This window comes from Oncorhynchus mykiss, chromosome 25 (assembly GCF_057628025.1).
Source record: "Oncorhynchus mykiss isolate SJ-2025 chromosome 25, ASM5762802v1, whole genome shotgun sequence".
In the NCBI taxonomy this organism is placed as follows: domain Eukaryota; kingdom Metazoa; phylum Chordata; class Actinopteri; order Salmoniformes; family Salmonidae; genus Oncorhynchus; species Oncorhynchus mykiss.
In genome coordinates, this window is record NC_143046.1 from 85,354,183 (window position 1) to 85,373,433 (window position 19,251).

A 19,251-nucleotide genomic window follows, 5' to 3' on the forward strand; every position below is an offset into this window, starting at 1 on the left:
TGTAACGCTGTAACATGATGTAACACTGTAACATGATGTAATACTGTAACATGATGTAACACTGTAACATTATGTAATACTCTAACATGATGTAACACTGTAACATGATGTAACACTGTAACATGATGTAACACTGTAACATGATGTAATACTGTAACATGATGTAAAACTGTAACATGATGTAACACTGTAAAATGATGTAACACTGTAACATGATGTAACACTGTAAAATTATGTAACATTGTAACATGATGTAACACTGATGTAACATTGTAACATGATGTAATACTGTAACATGATGTAACACTGTAACATGATGTAACACTGTAAAATGATGTAACATTATGTAAAATGATGTAACACTGTAACATAATGTAACACTGTAACATGATGTAATACTGTAACATGATGTAACACTGTAACACGATGTAACACTGTAACATTGATGTAACACTAACATGATGTAACATTGATGTAACGCTGTAACATTGATGTAAAATAAATGTAACGCTGTACATTGATGTAACGCTGTACATTGATGCAACGCTGTACATTGATGTAACACTGTCACAATGTTATTAACATCACATATAGAGGAACATTTGCATTTGTCATCTGAAGAGAACATTTTCGAAACATCACAAAAAAAACACACAAACACGCTGAAACAAATGATGGTGAGAAAAGAAGAGAGAGGCCTACCTTGCTCCGCCATCATCATATGTGAAAATCCTTTTAGGGAACGAACGAACGAGAGAAAGATGGAGAAAAAAGGAGAGAGAGAGAGAGAGAGCACTTCAGAACCTATTTTTCAAATACTATATAGGTACAGTATTGTGATGGCCCATATTTTCCCGTGAGAGAAAGTATAACATTTATTTAACTAGGCAAGTCAGTTAAGAACAAATTCTTATTTACAATGACGGTCTACTCCAGCCAAACCCTAACCCGGACGACGCTGGGCCAATTGTGCGCCGCCCTACGGGACTCCCAAACACGGCCGGTTATGATACAACCTGGAATCGAACCAGGGTCTGTAGTGAGATTCAGTGCCTTAGACTTCTACACCACTACATAAGCTTCCCACAGCTTATGTAGCCTTCTGTAATAGTTTAACTTAAGAAGTAGCTATGTAGTAGTACAGACACATCTTTGTAGGAGTATTTAGGTTATAACAACATGACTGCCAAAAACACACCCAAAAATATTTTCCATCCTAAGAAATGCTATGTTTTTATTAGTACCATGTACAGATGTATGTAGGATCTTCATTTGACTGACAACTTTCCAATGCAAGAAATAAAAACATGTCTAGTGTATTAGAGATTTAAAAAGGGTTCTGAAGTTTGTAAGTTCCTCTTAGATATGTTAGACTTGATTTATCAACCCCTACAAAAATGTACATTAATTATAATCCACATAATAATTCACATTTCCTGTTTCTCTGGGATAATTTTCCTGCTGTTGCAAACTGGCTCAAATGAAGATCCTACATCTGTATATAACAAGTGGTCAATGATTTTTATATTTCTAAGAGGAGATAGTTTTCCTCTGAAAAGTTACCTGGAATATTGTCGTTGACCTCTGGAAGAAGAAGAAAAAGAACAAAGAAGAAAAGAAAGAGTTACATCATTAGAATCCCTCTTATTTCATTGGCAGGAAGTCTATCACGTAAACGTAACACACCTGACACCTGACACACCTGACACCTAACACACCTAACACACCTGACACCTGACATACCCAACACCTAACACACCTGACACCTGACACACCTGACACACCTGATACCTGACACCTAACACACCTGACACACCTGACACACCTGATACCTGACACCTAACACACCTGACACACCTGACACACCTGACACCTAACACACCTGACACACCTGATACACCTGATACACTTGACACACCTGATACACCTGACACAACTGACACACCTAACACACCTGACACCTAACACACCTGATACCTGACACCTAACACACCTAACACACCTGACACCTAACACCTAACACACCTGACACACCTGACACACCTGACACACCTGACACTGTCCTGTTCATGGATATAGTGAGTGTATGTTACAGTAAAATATATTACATTGGAGGGAATATATTGTAGCGAGAGAGAACATCACTGTCATCATCTCATCTGTCCCATCCTGTGAAAGGGGATCATATCACCAGAACAGCCCTTTGACCCCCAAATACATCCAGAAAAACATTGAGGAAGCATATTTCTGCTTCAGTAACACAGGTAAACAAACACACACACACACAGCTGGAACATAAATCTAAGCTAGCAGAAGCACCAGATCCCTGTTAGCAGGTGGTGAATTTATGATGAAGGCGTGTGAGTAGGAGTGAGAGAGGAGAGATGAGTGCTATTAATCCTCTCTGTCCCATACCCTTGGTTGTCTCTCTCTCTGCAGACACAAACTCTACCAAACAGACAACTTTCCTATTCATTAGAAGACCTCATACTTAGGAAGTTGCAATATTAAAACACTTCTGTACATGTCATGATAAACCTTTGACTTGTATCTAATGCCAGGAGCTTTTCCTGATCAGGTCATGTGATCAGGATACTTCATGTCCCATCTTGTCTTATTGGTTTTTAAAAAGCTGAGAGAACTCTCACACAGGCTGAGGATTAGAGCTTGGGAATTGGGTTGGATGGGTTGGATTTGAATCAGCTATGTTGTGCTAGGACAAACAAAACAAATTGTGCACCCCTTGTGGTCCCCAGGAACGAGTTTGGCGTCCCCAGGAACGAGTTTGGCGTCCCCAGGAACAAGTTTGGGGTCCCCAGGAACGAGTTTGGGAATTGGGCCATCGGTACCAGGCCAGGGCTGAGACAAGACAGCAGAGACACACCATTAAACAGACCGACAAGACATTTGTTTTAGGGGGAAAAATACAAATGCAGGCAGGGCCAGTTCAAATGACTTAGCCATGTTTGATGCAGCGTCTTTTCCCATTGTTTTATAATTGAAACCTTGACAATATAATAACGTGAAAACTATTAAGATGAAATGGTAGCTTTGGTTCTTTCCCACCAATCTGTCTCAGTGTAAGTCTGCTGATTAGCACCGACCACAGGCAGTGATTAAGAAAGGAAATTATCACCCGTCTAATTGAGTCGGTCTCCATTAAAGGCTTCAGAGATGTGTTAGAGATTAATTTAAATCATTTCACGATCCAGATATTAGATATGTATTGGAGATGTAGAGATTCAACTCAAATTATTTTTACCAGACAGATATTACTTTACGTATTAGGTATTAATTTAGTCACCGAGCAAATTCCATCTGTCTGAACATAGGACAAGCTGTTTAAATAGCACGCGTGTGCCTGCGTGCGTTTGTGCATGTGTGTGTGTGTGCCTGCGTGCGTTTGTGCATGTGTGTGCGTGTGCCTGCGTGTGTGCGTACGTACATGTGTTCGTGAGTGTTCAATGTAATCTCCTCTAAATCTCCTCTTCAGAAGGGGTCCTCTAGTATTGTCTGGTGTCAATAGAGTGTTGAAGCCCACAACGTAACCTCCTGACCGTGGCATTCAAATGGCTCAGTCCCAGGAGAGGACACTGAGGAATTAGCCAGATTAGAAAGAAGAAGGGTGTGTGGATGGTGTGAGAATGTGACGTGTGTGTGTGTGTGTGTGTGTCCCTCTTCATTTGTTTTTAATCTGACCTACTCTTAAAATGACAGACTATTTCTATAGTATTGTTTGGTTTTTCCCACCAGTGGACACACACACACACACACACACACACACACACACACACACACACACACACGCGTCTAGTGAATAGGTTTGCGCTGAATGTTTTCTCTTCATTCTTCATTGAACTATTACGTAGCGGATACATGACCATTAGTCTCTACTAGGGCTGTGGTGGTCATGACATTTCGCCAGCCGGTGACTGTCAAATTACTGTCGGTCTCAAAGTAATTGACTGTTAATTAACATAAACCCATTTAGCATCTCTTGGCGTCCACACATTCCACATTCTACATTTAAAAAAGTCTAACAAACCCATTTAATATAGCCTACACCTTCACAATAAATCCATGTAATATAGCCTACACCTTCACAATAAATCCATGTAATATAGCCTACACCTTCACAATAAATCCATTTAATATAGCCTACACCTTCACAATAAACCCATTTAATATAGCCTACACCTTCCCAATAAACCCATTTAATATAGCCTGCACCTTCACAATAAATCCATGTAATATAGCCTACACCTTCACAATAAATCCATGTAATATAGCCTACACCTTCACAATAAATCCATTTAATATAGCCTACACCTTCACAATAAATCCATTTAAAATAGCCTACACCTTCACAATAAACCCATTTAATACAGCCTACACCTTCACAATAAATCCATGTAAAATAGCCTACACCTTCACAATAAATCCATGTAATATAGCCTACACCTTCACAATAAATCCATGTAATATAGCCTACACCTTCACAACAAATCCATGTAATATAGCATACACCTTCACAATAAATCCATGTAATATAGCCTACACCTTCACAATAAATCCATGAATTATTTTTAGACAGATCTAAAGAAAAATGATAATGTGAAAATGTAGTGTATTTCAGAAGAACAGAATAGCGTACTCTGAGTTGTCCTGATGTTAGGTCCTGATGTGGCTATGACATATGGCTGTGGGCTACACTAGTTCATTTAGCAGAAATTCCGTGCCATTATTTTTGAACAATTGAACAAAGCTGAACAAAAAAAGAGCTGAATAAAAAATAAAGGATATTTTCTCCAAAGGATTTGAGGGTTGTGCACACATGCAGCTATTCTGTGTTGAGCAGTTAACAAATAAATAGGTACTCTTGTATGCTTAATTAAGAGTTATTCATATCATTTTAGTTGTTCTACGAACGTTGGGCTATACAGTGGGGAGAACAAGTATTTGATACACTGCTGATTTTGCAGGTTTTCCTACTTACAAAGCATGTAGAGGTCTGTCATTTTTTATCATAGGTACACTTCAACTGTGAGAGACGGAATCTAAAACAAAAATGCAGAAAATCACATTGTATGATTTTTAAGTAATTCATTTGCATTTTATTTTTTGATTTTTAATACATTGTAAGGCTGCCTGATGCGACTCTAATGATAATTTGAAAAAAGTTGCTTGAAAGGCATGAGCTCAGCTTTGTTTTTTTTTTTGCGCAGGCTGTACACACTTCATCAGTCTCTGATTCACAATTTGACAAGAACTTGGTAATGCCTTGAATTTCCCTGTAATGCACCTCCCCCCCCCCCCCCCCCAAAAAAAAAACATGCCTTTTGCGGCCAGTGGCTATTGTTCCCTTCTCCCTGAGTGCTGCATGCTCGGACACACCTCTCACTCACAAGGCTCTCCATCACAGGCTACAAGTGAAGACAGACACTTCTAGGATGCAACTGCGTGCGTCCTTATCCAATTCCGAGGTGCATAATGAAGATATTGGAAGAACTGTCCACATTTACTTTTCGTCAGCCAACAAGATGAGTAGGCCTTATGAACAGCAAAAGCACTAGCCTATGTCAATTTACTATACTCCATTGTTCAAAAGTTGTGTCACGCCCTGACCTTAGTAATCTTTGTTTTCTTTATTGTTTTGGTTAGGTCAGGGTGTGACATGGGTGATGTATGTGTTTTTGTACTGTCTAGGGGTTTTGTAGGTTTATGGGGTCGTTTACTATCTAGGTGTTTATGTATGTCTATGGTTGACTAGAGTGGTTCTTAATTAGAGGCAGCTGTTTATCGTTGTCTCTAATTGGGAACCGTATTTAGGTAGCCATCTTCTTCGGGTAATTCGTGGGTTATTATCTATGTCTAGTTGCCTGTGTCTGCACTGGTTATATATAGCGTCACGTTCGTTTGTTGTTTTGTAAGTTTGATTTAGTGTTCTTCCTTCATTAAATATAGAAGATGTATTCATATCACACTGCGCCTTGGTCTCCTCTCTACGACGATCGTGACAAGTTGACCTATTCTATTCTGTGCGAGAAATAAATATTCCAAACACATTCGGGGACAGCTGTGGGATACGATAGATCCCAAATTAATACAACCACTAGCATCAAACTTTTTAAGCAATGAACAGAACTGAATGTTTAAAATGTGATAAACTGTTAAGCTTACATTATAAGCACAGCAATGCGGCAGTGGGCATCATTCACAAGTAATAATATATCAACCACAAGTGATAGGCTAATACTGTCACCCATCAGACTATTCTTGATTTAATCTTGTCTTTACATATACTAAATAATAAATGTTGGAAATGCCATCCATGTAGGCTATACTCATGTTGTAAAGATAAGAAATGTGCTTAATATTAGGAAAGTTGAGAAATAAATATAGTATGAAAAGCTGATGGTATCCTCCTCTTTTTAATAGAGGCCATCACTCTGTTTTCTCGTGCAATTGCATAGCCTATAGAAGTGTTTGATTAGATGTTCGATTACATAGTCTAGAAGCTTCAGTAATAATCTAGAAGCTTCAGTTATAGTCTAGAAGCTTCAGTAATAGTATAGAAGCTTCAGTTATAGTCTAGACGCTTCAGTAATAATCTAGAAGCTTCAATTATAGTCTAGAAGCTTGAGTTATAGTCTAGAAGCTTCAGTTATAGTCTAGAAGCTTCAGTAATAATCTAGAAGCTTCAGTAATAGTCGAGAAGCTTCAGTTATAGTCTAGAAGCTTCAGTTATAGTCTAGAAGCTTCAGTAATAGTCTAGAAGCTTCGGAAATAGTCTAGAAGCTTCAGTTATAGTCTAGGTGCTTCAGTATGTAGGACTATCCCAGATTGGTGACATAGGGTGAGTGGTGCGGTCTGTGGGCCTAAGAGTATCTGTGGTATGTGTGTATTTACGTTTGTCTGAGTGTAGATTCTGTATTTACGATCCAGCAGTGTTATACTATATATTTAAAGCAGCAGTACCTTGGCACGCCGTCCACATAAATACGTCTCGGCCCCAGTAAAACGTTTTTAATTTTCCCATGATTGTCTGAGCTCCTTGTTCACAGCCGCAGCCCGCACACACACACACACACACACACACACACACAAACAAACACACACAGGTCCAGGCCCCGCCCCTGACTAAGCCTCCTATCAGCGGTCTGCAGCAAACAGCACAGACAGGGAAAGCAGTCATAAATCAGCTGGAGAAGAGCGTCTGCTGACGGGTTGTAAATCAGGGTGAGACAGAACCTCACACGACCCAGGCCGCTGCAGCCCTGTCAAGCCTCGCTTCATGTAGCAGGGGGCCTGGTGATGGAGGACTGGGAGTGGAGGTCTAGAGGAAGCAAGGTGAGGTATAGCATCTCTTGCTATCGATAGATAGATGGGCTTTTCCACTCGAGGTAAAACACTCAGACAAGGGGTTTTAACTTTGTCCATTACATACAGGTCAGCCATGTTCTTTTCTTTGCAGTCTTTCCTGAGGATTTGTCTGCAGTGAGAGAGAACCGGTCACCAGAGTTTGACACACAAACACACACACACACACACACACACACACACACACACACACACACACACACACACACACACACACACACACACACACAGTTATACTCCCTCAATTCAATCATGGAAGGAAACCAAAGCAGCTTAAGGCCTAGATTCAATCAGATCAAGTGTTAACTGGCTATAGCCGACACTCGCTGCGTAAAGAGAGAAAACACTAACCCAGGGGTTCCCAAATGTTTTCACTCAGGCCCCCCTTCCAGCAATGCTATACATTTTGCAATGGCTAATGTGTATTCATGTAATATTTGAGTGACTAACAAAATCTAAGGGCAAAAAAAAAAGTTGGGGCTGGCATGGGTTATAAATATCTCTCTAAGGTATGCGATAACTGACATGACAAGAGGAACTGATGATCCACTACCCAATTTGGAAATTGCACCTTGTACTTTCTACTATTACAACTTTCAAGAGTAAGTTGATTTATTTTTATTTTTTTCGGGGGGTGGGGGGGCACTGCCTTGCAGCTTGGGAACCACCACTCTAACCTACTAAAGACACAGGGCAATAAGTAACAGGGAATATAAGAAATAGCATTACCTCTCTAATAGCTCTGATTTTCTCACCGGATCTGAAATTAATTCACGGAAAAGCCAATGAATGGATTACTGTTGTTTCAGCGGACCTTAATAAATCATAAATTAATTTATTCACTCTCCGTTTAGAAATGAAAACGCCTTTCTTATGCTCCTTCCAAGAAATCATACTCCTTCCAATTACTATGCTCCTTCCAATTACTATGCTCCTTCCAATTTCTATGCTCCTTCCAATTACTATGCTCCTTCCAATTACTATGCTCCTTCCAAGAAATCATGCTCCTTCCAATTACTATGCTCCTTCCAATTACTATGCTCCTTCCAATTACTATGCTCCTTCCAATTACTATGCTCCTTCCAAGAAATCATGCTCCTTCCAATTACTATGCTCCTTCCAATTACTATGCTCCTTCCAATTACTATGCTCCTTCCAATTACTATTCATAAAAATAATTTTGTTGTCTGACCATGAACAATACCTTCTGGGGAGGAGAAGAAGAGGAGATGGAAGAGAAAAGGAGATGGAAGAGAAGAGGAGATGGAGGAGAAGAGGAGATGGAGGGTTGTGATTGAGTCAAAGCAGTTCCAGAATGTTCTGGAACACAAAAGGATGTGATTCTAACACCTGCCATTGCGTGATTGGGGAAGAAAAGGGCTCAGGAACCCCCCGTTCTCTCTATAGGCATCCTTATCAGTGCCTGCAGGGCGGCCCCATGAACCTGAACCTCGGTGGCTAGCCATGCTGCTAACCGCGGATAGATTAGCACTCTACTTTTGCAACCACACAGGGATAATAACACACACTGGGTCAGAGAGATGACTGAGTCAACAACAAAGTCAGAACGTTTCAAAGTAAGTCCAAGAAGCCTTTGGAAAATCATAAAAATTATCTATTGACTAGGACGGAGGAAGGAAAGACATTAAGGTTCAAGACTAAACTTACAATTATGGACATACTACACTAACGGGCACAAGGTTTAGACCTACTCATTCAAGGGTTTTCCTTTATTTTGTTGTGTTCTACATTGTCAAATATTAGTGAAGACATCAAAACTATGAAATGACACATGTGGAATCATGTAGTAACCAAAAAAGTGTTTAACAAATCAATGTTGATGTCTTCACTATTATTTGACCATGTAGAACACAACAAAATAAAGGAAAACCCTTGAATGAGTAGGTCTAAACCTTGTGCCCGTTAGTGTAGTATGTCCATAATTGTAAGTTTAGTCTTGAACCTTAATGTCTTTCCTTCCTCCGTCCTAGTCAATAGATCATTTTTATGATTTTCCAAAGGCTTCTTGGACTTACTTTGAAACGTTCTGACTTTGTTGTTGACTCAGTCATCTCTCTGACTCAGTGTGTGTTATTATCCCTGTGTGGTTGGAAAACCAGAGTGCTAAATTATCCACGGTTAGGAGCATGGTTAGCCAAGGAGGTGCAGGTTCCTGTGGCCGCCTTGCAGGCACTAATAAGAATGCCTATATTTTGCCCGATAGCATAGGTAGACCCTCAGGAAAAGTAAAGGAAATTGAAATCAGATGGGGTTTTTTTATGTTTTTTTTAAGGGGTGGATCAGCTTAATATTGCGGAAAGAATGTTGCTTCCATCAATGTAATTGTCTGCATCATTGAAATCAGATCTTACCTTCATTGCAGAAACAGCCCTTGTATTCCGTTTTGGAACAGTCACACAAAGGTTCCCCATCTACCACGGAGCAGCTCCCGCCATTCTCACACGGGTTCTCCGTACAGCGCCGGTCCGACTCCAGACGGACCCTGAGGCTGCTGAGGAGAACCGGTTCCGTGTTCCCATACTTCAGATCCATGATAGTTCCTCTGAAGGGCGGGGCGTCGCACGCTGTGGGCAGCGTGAGCGCCGAGGTGCGGATATCCAGCGGAACGCCGCCCAGGAAGAGGTCACTGATTATCTTCATGTGCTGGCGGCTACCTCCGGTGGGCCGCACCTCGTCTGCCTTGACCTGGCCGTCCAGCCCCAATACCGTCCGCAGGCCGTAGCGGCTCAGTGTGGCAAAGTGCCAGCTGCTATCATTAACTCTCTTGTCGGACACCACGGCGATATCGGCGCAGTCGATGCTGAAGCGCAGCTGCAACTTGCCCTCCACCACCATCAGCTGCAGGAAGTCGCAGTGGCCTCCGTCGTCGAAGTACAGTAGCAGCGCCGTGGACACGTCCGTCTTGAACTGGAAGCTGAGGTTGCTGCGCGTGCTGGCATCCCAGCGGAGGTAGCGGGCCCACTGGCCGGGGGCCCCGGTGAACTCCAGGCTCAGACACACACCCAGGAGCGCCAAGAGCATCAGCTGTAGTCTAGCAGCCAAGCCCAGAACATCCATGGTCAACAAGGAGGAGGAGGTTGAGGAAGAGGGAGAAGAGTAGGAGGAAGAGGAAGGGGAGGAGGAGGATGAGGTGGAAGGAAGGAGGAGGAAGAGGTGGAAGGAAGGAGGAGAGAGAGTAGGAGGAAGAGGAAGGGGAGGAGGAGGAGGAGGTGGAAGGAAGGAGGAGGAAGAGGAGGAGGAAGGGGAGGAGGACGATGAAGAGAAAGAGGAATTTATATTCCTGAATGCTTGAATAGCATTGAATTGGGTATGGTTTAAAAGTTTTAGAGTTAATATCCAATTCTACAGGGACTATCCACAGTCGTACACAAGTACACTCAGAGATGTTTATTGCTGCTAGTACAACAGGTGTCTTTTCACAATGAGTAGTTGGGCTAACAGTTGTAATTTCAGCTGTCTTTCCTCCTGAAGAAGGGAGGAGAGAAGAGAAAAAAACTGTTCCTCCTTCCGCTGGGTCAAAGTTCAACCGTTTTTAATCAGTTACAGTCCAAAGAGGTTGCTATGGGGAATCATGGCGTGAGGTCCGATTGGACTGACTCTACTTTTTGTCAGGTTGACCAGGACATCCTTCTTCATGTTGCCTGCTGGGATGTGTAGTTCACAGGGGAGCCTCTGTATCTCCTCAGTTCCATCACTGTCAGACACAGGGAAGCACAAGAATTACACTCAGGGAAAACACACACACACACACAAACACACAGTATTGATTTTCACACCATCCCATAATCTGTACACTTTTCAAACACAGACTGATATTTTCAGACAGGCCTTCTTTTTCCCGGCTACTACTTCAGACCCATCCAGACCCCCTAAAAATGTTTAAAATTATTTTAAAAATCTAATCTTAATTCAGTATGAAAAAAGAATGAAAATGTATGCACTCACTACTATAAGTCGCTCTGTATAATAGCGTCTGCTAAATGACTAAAATGTAAATGTACATTTTGTAAACGTTTTGTCCACACTGCTAAGACGAGCTAATTGTCAAACACAGACAAATACCCGTAGCCTACTATTGAAGCATAATAACTAAAAGAAAGATCTGTGTGTATAATTCATTGTATCTGATGTTAGAGATACTATTGCCGTTCACCAAACCTCATTAAAAGTGTCCGTTTTTTCCCCCAGTAAAGGTTGTTCAGCGCTATCGGTCATCTGCTAGGTAAATTAGCACCATTATTCTGCTGCCAGTTTATGAATATCAATCGGGCCAGGATAGAAAGACGTCCCTTATCTGATGGCCAGGGAAATGAACGGGGCTTTCTGCTGACTGCACAATACGGTGGGAGAAGAGACATTAGAATACTAGAGACCTAAATATGCAGGGCCAGAAACAAGAGACACCCTAATAGACCAGCAGCATTAGCTGGACATTATTTAATGGGTGGGCCTGCAGAAATGTGGGTGTGCAATGAAAAAAAACAGCTAACTTTCTGTATTTCTACACATTTAGCAATGGGGTAAAAATAAACATGTGCATCTCATGTTATGCTACACATTTAGCAATGAGGCTGAGAGACGTTTTTACATTTTTAAGTTAATATACGGTGCCATCAGAAAGTATTCATTCTCTTTTACTTATTCCACATTTTGTTGTGTTACAGTCTGAATTCAACATGGATTAAATTGTAATTGTTTTATTACCCATCTACACACAATATTCAAAAAAGTTAAAAAAAAGTTTGAAGAAATGTTTGCAAATTTGAGTCAGAAAATTATGTTCATATGATAGGTAAAATATACAAAACCTTGCAGAGAGCCTATCCAACTGACAAGCTCTAATAAAAAAATGGAACAATTGGAACCCAGACACAAAGAACTGATGTTGACACAAAATGGAGGGAATGTTGAAACATAACTAACAGTTAAAATGTAAGCTTAATCCAGTATAAACTAATGTATAGAATTTATTAGACAAGAGACAAAATTCACACATTCTACCGCACAATGGCAGAGTCATGTCTTAAGTGTAAAACTAACAATGACTCAATAATCCTTCTGGGAATGTTATGAGGTAAAAAGTAATGGGCGGAGTTAGAAAGTTGTCTGTCAGAAGTATTACAATGTCAATGTACTTTAAATCCGTCTGCATATTTCAAGACATGGCATAAGGAAGTCCAGTGAGATACCCGTTGGGTTGCACGATGGTTTTCTCGTTAATCGTCTTGAAGAAATGTCTACTGAACTGGAAATCAACCTATCCTCCATCGTTAACACAATGTAAAACGTCAAATGCAACAGTAAATGATGAAAGTGTTTGGGCGACAGAGAGACAAAATGATGCAGTCTGAGGCCATGTGGAGTGCTGGAGGCCATGTGGAGTGCTGGAGGCCATGTGGAGTGCTGGAGGCCATGTGGAGTGCTGGAGGCCATGTGGAGTGCTGGAGGCCATGTGGAGTGATGGAGGCCATGTGGAGTGCTGGAGGCCATGTGGAGTGATGGAGGCCATGTGGAGTGCTGGAGGCCATGTGGAGTGCTGGAGGCCATGTGGAGTGCTGGAGGCCATGTGGAGTGATGGAGGCCATGTGGAGTGATGGAGGCCATGTGGAGTGCTGGAGGCCATGTGGAGTGATGGAGGCCATGTGGAGTGCAGGAGGCCATGTGGAGTGCTGGAGGCCATGTGGAGTGCTGGAGGCCATGTGGAGTGCTGGAGGTGTGAGCAGGTGGGTCTGTTTGTGTGCATCTGTATTTTGTCGTTTGTATGTCTATATTCTGTATTGGGAAGAAAAAAAACATAAATAACCCCCGCCCCCCCCAAAAAATACATTTTGCAAATGTATTGTAAAATTAAATACAAAAATACCTAATTTCATTAAGCATTCACACCCCTGAGACAAATCAACTTTGGCAGCGATTGCAGCTGTGAGTCTTTCTGGGTAAGAAGTTTACACCCTTGCATTGTGCAATATTTGAACAATATTTATAATTATTAGACAGACATTTTAAAATTGTACCATATACTTTCATGTTTAAGTCAAAACTGTAACTAGGCCACTCAGGAACATTCAATGTCATCTTTTTAAGCAACTTCAGTGTATATTTGGCCTTCTGGTTGGGGGTTTTGCCCTGCTGAAAGGTGAATTTGTCTCCCAGCGTCAGTATTTTGCCTGTATCTCTATTCCTTTTATTTTCATCCTGGAAACCTTCACAGTCCTTGCCAGTGACAAGCATACCCATCACATGATGCAGCCACCATTATGCTTGAAAATATGAACAGTGGTACTCAGTGATGTGTTGTGTTGGGTTTGCCCCAAACATAACACTTTGTAAGGACATCAACTGAGTTAGGAAGGATGTCTGTTTATGTGTTGTGACTGGGTGTATTGATACACCATCCAAAGTATAATTAATATCTTTGCCATGCTCAAAGGGATATTTGGTGTCTGGTTTATTTATTTTTTTACCTATCCACCAATAGGTGCCGTTCTTTGCGAGGCATTGAAAAACCTCCCTGGTCTTTGCGGTGGAATCTATGTTTGAAATTCACTGCTCGACTGAGGGACCTTACAGATGTGTGAGGTACAGAGATGAGGTTGTCATTCAAAAAGCATGTTAAACACTATTATTGCACACAGAGTGAGTCCATGCAACGTATTATGTGAGTTGTTAAGCAACTGTTTACTCCTGAAGTTATTTAGGCTTGTCATAACGAAGGGGTTGCTTTTAATTTCTAATTAATGTGTAAAAAAAAAAGTCTTAAAACTTAATTCCAGTGTGACATTATTGGGCTATTGTGTGTAGGCCAGCGACACAACATCTCAATTTAATCCATTTTAAATTCAGGTTGTAACACAACAACATGTGGAAAAAGTCCAGGGGTGTGAAGTGTTTCTGAAGGCGCTGTAGTTTACATCTCCTTCCTTCTATGACCGATCTGTTCTGATCACCACTGCTGTGAACTCTATGGGAACATGTGCCGGGGGATGTCCACGGCTTCATGCACATGGTTTCACGCCTTTCGTTTGCAAACTATCGCTTCAAGGGTGTTTTCAAAGTTGAGTGTATTTATACTAACGATGTTTTCAGTCAAGTGTTCACTGCTTTTATGTCAACTGTGTAACAGCCTAGTAGACCGACAGCCTTTAAAATGAATGAGCATTGTTGAATGAAAATGTAATGCCAGGTAAGTCCTTTAGGATGTCCATGCCTCTCATTCATGCCATGAGAGCTGACACACATTACCCTCTATTCTGATACATAGGTTAGGTTCTAGATATAATATATTTTATTTTACTTTTCCAAAATGCAGAGAAAGAGAGACCAACAAAAGAGAAAAAGAAAGGGGTAGATGAAGCGAGAGAAGATTTGCTATGAGAGAGAGAGAGATGTTTGATTTGATGGAGTGAGATATTTGCTTTGGCAATGTAAACATGTGTTTTCCATGAGAATAAAGCCCGTTGAATGTCATTGAATTGAAAGAGAGAAAGAGGAAGAGAGTAGATTTAATTTATTAAAAAAATATTGCCCCAATAGTTACATCATCAAAAGTTAACTTTGCTTCATTTTAACAGACCTAGAAAGATTAGAACCAAGCCCCCTCCTCACCCACTGTCCATAGAACCCCCATGATGCCCCACACCCCTACAAAGTCCCCCAGATGGTTCCCCAGCCCAGCTCCAGTGTGAGCCGAGCTGGCACTAGCCCCAGCAGCACAGCTCCGTCCGTGGTCAGTACACCCCGTCCCCTGAATCTCATGTTTCCTGGTCTTCCACACTGCTATTTTTGCCTGCACCAACAGGTAGTTTACTAGGCAGTCACTTCACCTGTTGGCTACACTATACCTAGGCTTTCCAACATATAGGTCCAAGGTCAGTCCTATCCCTAGACCTTTACACTACCAACCCATGAGAGAGAACCAGCCAGTTCCAAACTATCTCTTCTGCTCCTTAACCCAGATAGAAGGCTGCTAAACCCAAATAGAAGGCTCCTTAACCCAGATAGAAGGCTCCTTAACCCAGATAGAAGGAGTCTTAACCCAGATAGAAGGCTCCTTAACCCAGGTAGAAGACTCCTTAACCCAGATAGAAGGCTCCTTAACCCAGATCATTAACCCAGATAGAAGGCTCCTTAACCCAGATAGAAGGCTGCTAAACCCAGATAGAAGGCTCCTTAACCCAGATAGTTAACCCAGATAGAAGGCTCCTTAACCCAGATAGAAGGCTGCTAAACCCAGATAGAAGGCTGCTAAACCCAGATAGAAGGCTCCTTAACCCAGATAGAAGGCTCCTTAACCCAGATTAGAAGGCTCCTTAACCCAGATAGAAGGCTCCTTAACCCAGATAGAAGGCTCCTTAACCCAGATTGAAGGCTGCTAAACCCAGATAGAAGGCTCCTTAACCCAGATAGAAGGCTGCTAAACCCAGATAGAAGGCTCCTTAACCCAGATAGAAGGCTCCTTAACCCAGATAGAAGGAGTCTTAACCCAGATAGAAGGCTCCTTAACCCAGGTAGAAGGCTCCTTAACCCAGATAGAAGGCTCCTTAACCCAGATCGTTAACCCAGATAGAAGGCTCCTTAACCCAGATAGAAGGCTGCTAAACCCAGATAGAAGGCTCCTTAACCCAGATAGTTAACCCAGATAGAAGGCTCCTTAACCCAGATAGAAGGCTGCTAAACCCAGATAGAATGCTGCTAAACCCAGATAGAAGGCTCCTTAACCCAGATAGAAGGCTCCTTAACCCAGATAGAAGGCTCCTTAACCCAGATAGAAGACTGCTAAACCCAGATAGAAGGCTGCTTAACCCAGATAGAAGGCTCCTTAACCCAGATAGAAGGCTCCTTAACCCAGATAGAAGGATCCTTAACCCAGATAGTAACCCAGATAGAAGGCTCCTTAACCCAGATAGAAGTGAGGGCATACAGGACAGTATGTCAACGCTGCTCTCAAACAATCAAACAGTCAGAACATATCAAACACTCACACAGTCAGAACCCTGCTGACATATCAGACACTCACACAGTCAGAACCCTTCTGACATATCAGACACTCACACAGTCAGAACCCTGCTGACATAACAGACACTCACACAGTCAGAACGCTGCTGACATATCAGACACTCACACAGTCAGAACCCTGCTGACATATCAGACACTCACACAGTCAGAACCCTGCTGACATAACAGACACTCACACAGTCAGAACCCTGCTGACATATCAGACACTCACACAGTCAGAACATATCAAACACTCACACAGTCAGAACCCTGCTGACATATTAAACACTCAAACAGTCAGAACATATCAGACACTCAAACAGTCAGAACATATCAGACACTCACACAGTCAGAACCCTGCTGACATATCAGACACTCACACAGTCAGAACATATCAGACACTCAAACAGTCAGAACCCTGCTGACATATCAGACACTCACACAGTCAGAACCCTGCTGACATATCAGACACTCACACAGTCAGAACCCTGCTGACATATCAGACACTCACACAGTCAGAACCCTGCTGACATATCAGACACTCACACAGTCAGAACCCTGCTGACATCGCTGGGATACGCTGCTCCATGACACTGTAATAATGTAAGGACAAGCCAATTTTGGGCCATCAGCGTGTCTAAGGAGACATAGTAGTTGAGTTGTTGAACAAAATGTCTAGCTTTAAAATGATTCAGACCGTACATAAATGTTGACAGAAGCGGGTGTCATCTGAGTTTTAAATGTCAATCCTGTACCTTTCTCAGAGGAGATCTCTACAGTAGAACTCACTCACCAGCAACACACACATAGAAAGCTTGGCTTCCACCCAGTAGGGTTGGACCACAGGACAAAGGCCCCAGCAGTCAAAATGGACCCACTGGACCGGGAACACACTGAAGAGGGATAAATAGGGTTAACTTATCATAAACTTCACCCTGGCACTATCCCACACACTTTATCTCTGTTGTGTGTGTATGCATGTGAGTGTGTGTGTTTGTCTCTCTGTGTGTGTGTGTGTGTGTGTGTGCGTGTGTCTGTGTGTGAGTGTGTGTGCGTGCGTGAGTGTGTGTGTGTGTGTGTGTGTGTGTGTGAGTGTGTGTGTGCGTGCGTGTTTGTGGGTGAGTGAGTGTGTGTGAGTGTGTGTGTGTGTCCCGAGAGGTGGATGATCAGGGTTTAAATGGACCATAGGAGTCTGCCGCTCCCCACAGGGAAGACAGACAAGGACAAAGGCAGTTGGACCATTAGAAAACAATAAGCAATGTAGGGATGTGAGGGGGGAGAGGAGAGGAGAGGAGAGGAGAGGAGAGGAGAGGAGAGGAGAGGAGAGGAGAGGAGAGGAGAGGAGAGGAGAGGAGAGGAGAGGAGAGGGAAGAGAGGAAGGAGAGGGGATAGAGGGAAGAGAGGAAGGAGAAGGGACAGAGGGAGGAGAGAGAGGAGACGGAAGAGAGAGAGGAGAGGGAGAAGAGGGAGGAGAGAGAGGAGAGGGAGGAGAGAGAGGAGAGGGAGAGGAGGGGATAGAGGAAGGAGAGGAAGGAGAGAGATGAGAGAGGAGAGAAAGATAATTGAGGAGAGAGAGGAGAGAGGAGAGGAAGGAGAGAGGAGAGGAAGGCGAGAGGAGAGGAAGGAGAGAGGAGAGAGAGGAGAGGAAGGCGAGAGGAGAGGAAGGAGAGAGGAGAGAGAGGAGAGGAAGGAGATAGGAGAGAGAGGAGAGAAAGGAGAGAGGAGAGAGAGGAGAGGAAGGAGAGAGGAGAGGAAGGAGAGAGGAGAGGAGAGAGAATCTGAGAGAGTCATGTTAATAAGATCTGACTCTTCATTGGCCCTAACTGTCATGCAGACACAGCTCACTGACACAATACTGCAGGTGCTACCTTGATTACACACTCTAGACACTGCAACAAAATGTCCTCCATGGCAGTCAGCTGATATGATGGAGGAAGAGAAAGGTGGGATGTCTATCTCTCTCTCTCTCTCTCTCTGTCAGTTTGCCTGTCTGTCTTTCTCTCAGACAGAGAGAGAGAGAGAGAAAGAGATAGCGATGTTCCACCTGACCCACTCATGCATCCTCTCCGACAGAGGACACGGTTACTCGGAGGACACGGTCACTCGGAGGACACGGTCTCTAGGAGGACAGTCTCTAGGAGGACACGGTCTCTAGGAGGACACGGTCTCTAGGAGGACAGTGTCTAGGAGGACACGGTCTCTAGGAGGACAGTCTCTAGGAGGACACGGTCTCTAGGAGGACAGTCTCTAGGAGGACACGGTCACTCGGAGGACACGGTCTCTAGGAGGACAGTCTCTAGGAGGACACGGTATCTAGGAGGACACGGTCTCTAGGACGACACGGTCTCTAGGAGGACAGTCTCTAGGAGGAAACGGTCTCTAGGAGGACAGTCTCTAGGAGGACAGTCTCTAGGATGACACGGTCTCTAGGAGGACACGGTCTCTAGGAGGACAGTCTCTAGGATGACACGGTCTCTAGGAGGACACGGTCTCTAGGAGGACAGTCTCTAGGAGGAAACGGTCTCTAGGAGGACAGTCTCTAGGAGGACAGTCTCTAGGATGACACGGTATCTAGGAGGACACGGTCTCTAGGACGACACGGTCTCTAGGAGGACAGTCTCTAGGATGACACGGTCTCTAGGAGGACACGGTCTCTAGGAGGACAGTCTCTAGGAGGAAACGGTCTCTAGGAGGACAGTCTCTAGGAGGACAGTCTCTAGGAGGACACGGTATCTAGGAGGACACGGTCTCTAGGACGACACGGTCTCTAGGAGGACAGTCTCTAGGAGGAAACGGTCTCTAGGAGGACAGTCTCTAGGAGGACAATCTCTAGGATGACACGGTCTCTAGGAGGAC

General features: G+C 43.0%; 1 protein-coding gene across 1 annotated transcript in view; it reads right to left on the bottom strand.

Annotated features, from left to right (window-relative positions):
- Positions 1-10,574, bottom strand: part of LOC110505895 (neurexin-3a) — a 651,746-nt gene extending 641,172 nt beyond the window's left edge. Inside the window, exons 1-3 of the mRNA XM_090221316.1 lie at positions 9,753-10,574; positions 1,564-1,584; positions 703-732 (exon numbers count right to left, since the gene is read on the bottom strand). Of these exons, the coding sequence (XP_090077442.1) occupies positions 703-732; positions 1,564-1,584; positions 9,753-10,458 (757 nt within the window). The 5' untranslated portion in view covers positions 10,459-10,574. The remainder of the gene's footprint in view (positions 1-702; positions 733-1,563; positions 1,585-9,752) is intronic.
- Positions 10,575-19,251: the final 8,677 nt, after the last annotated feature.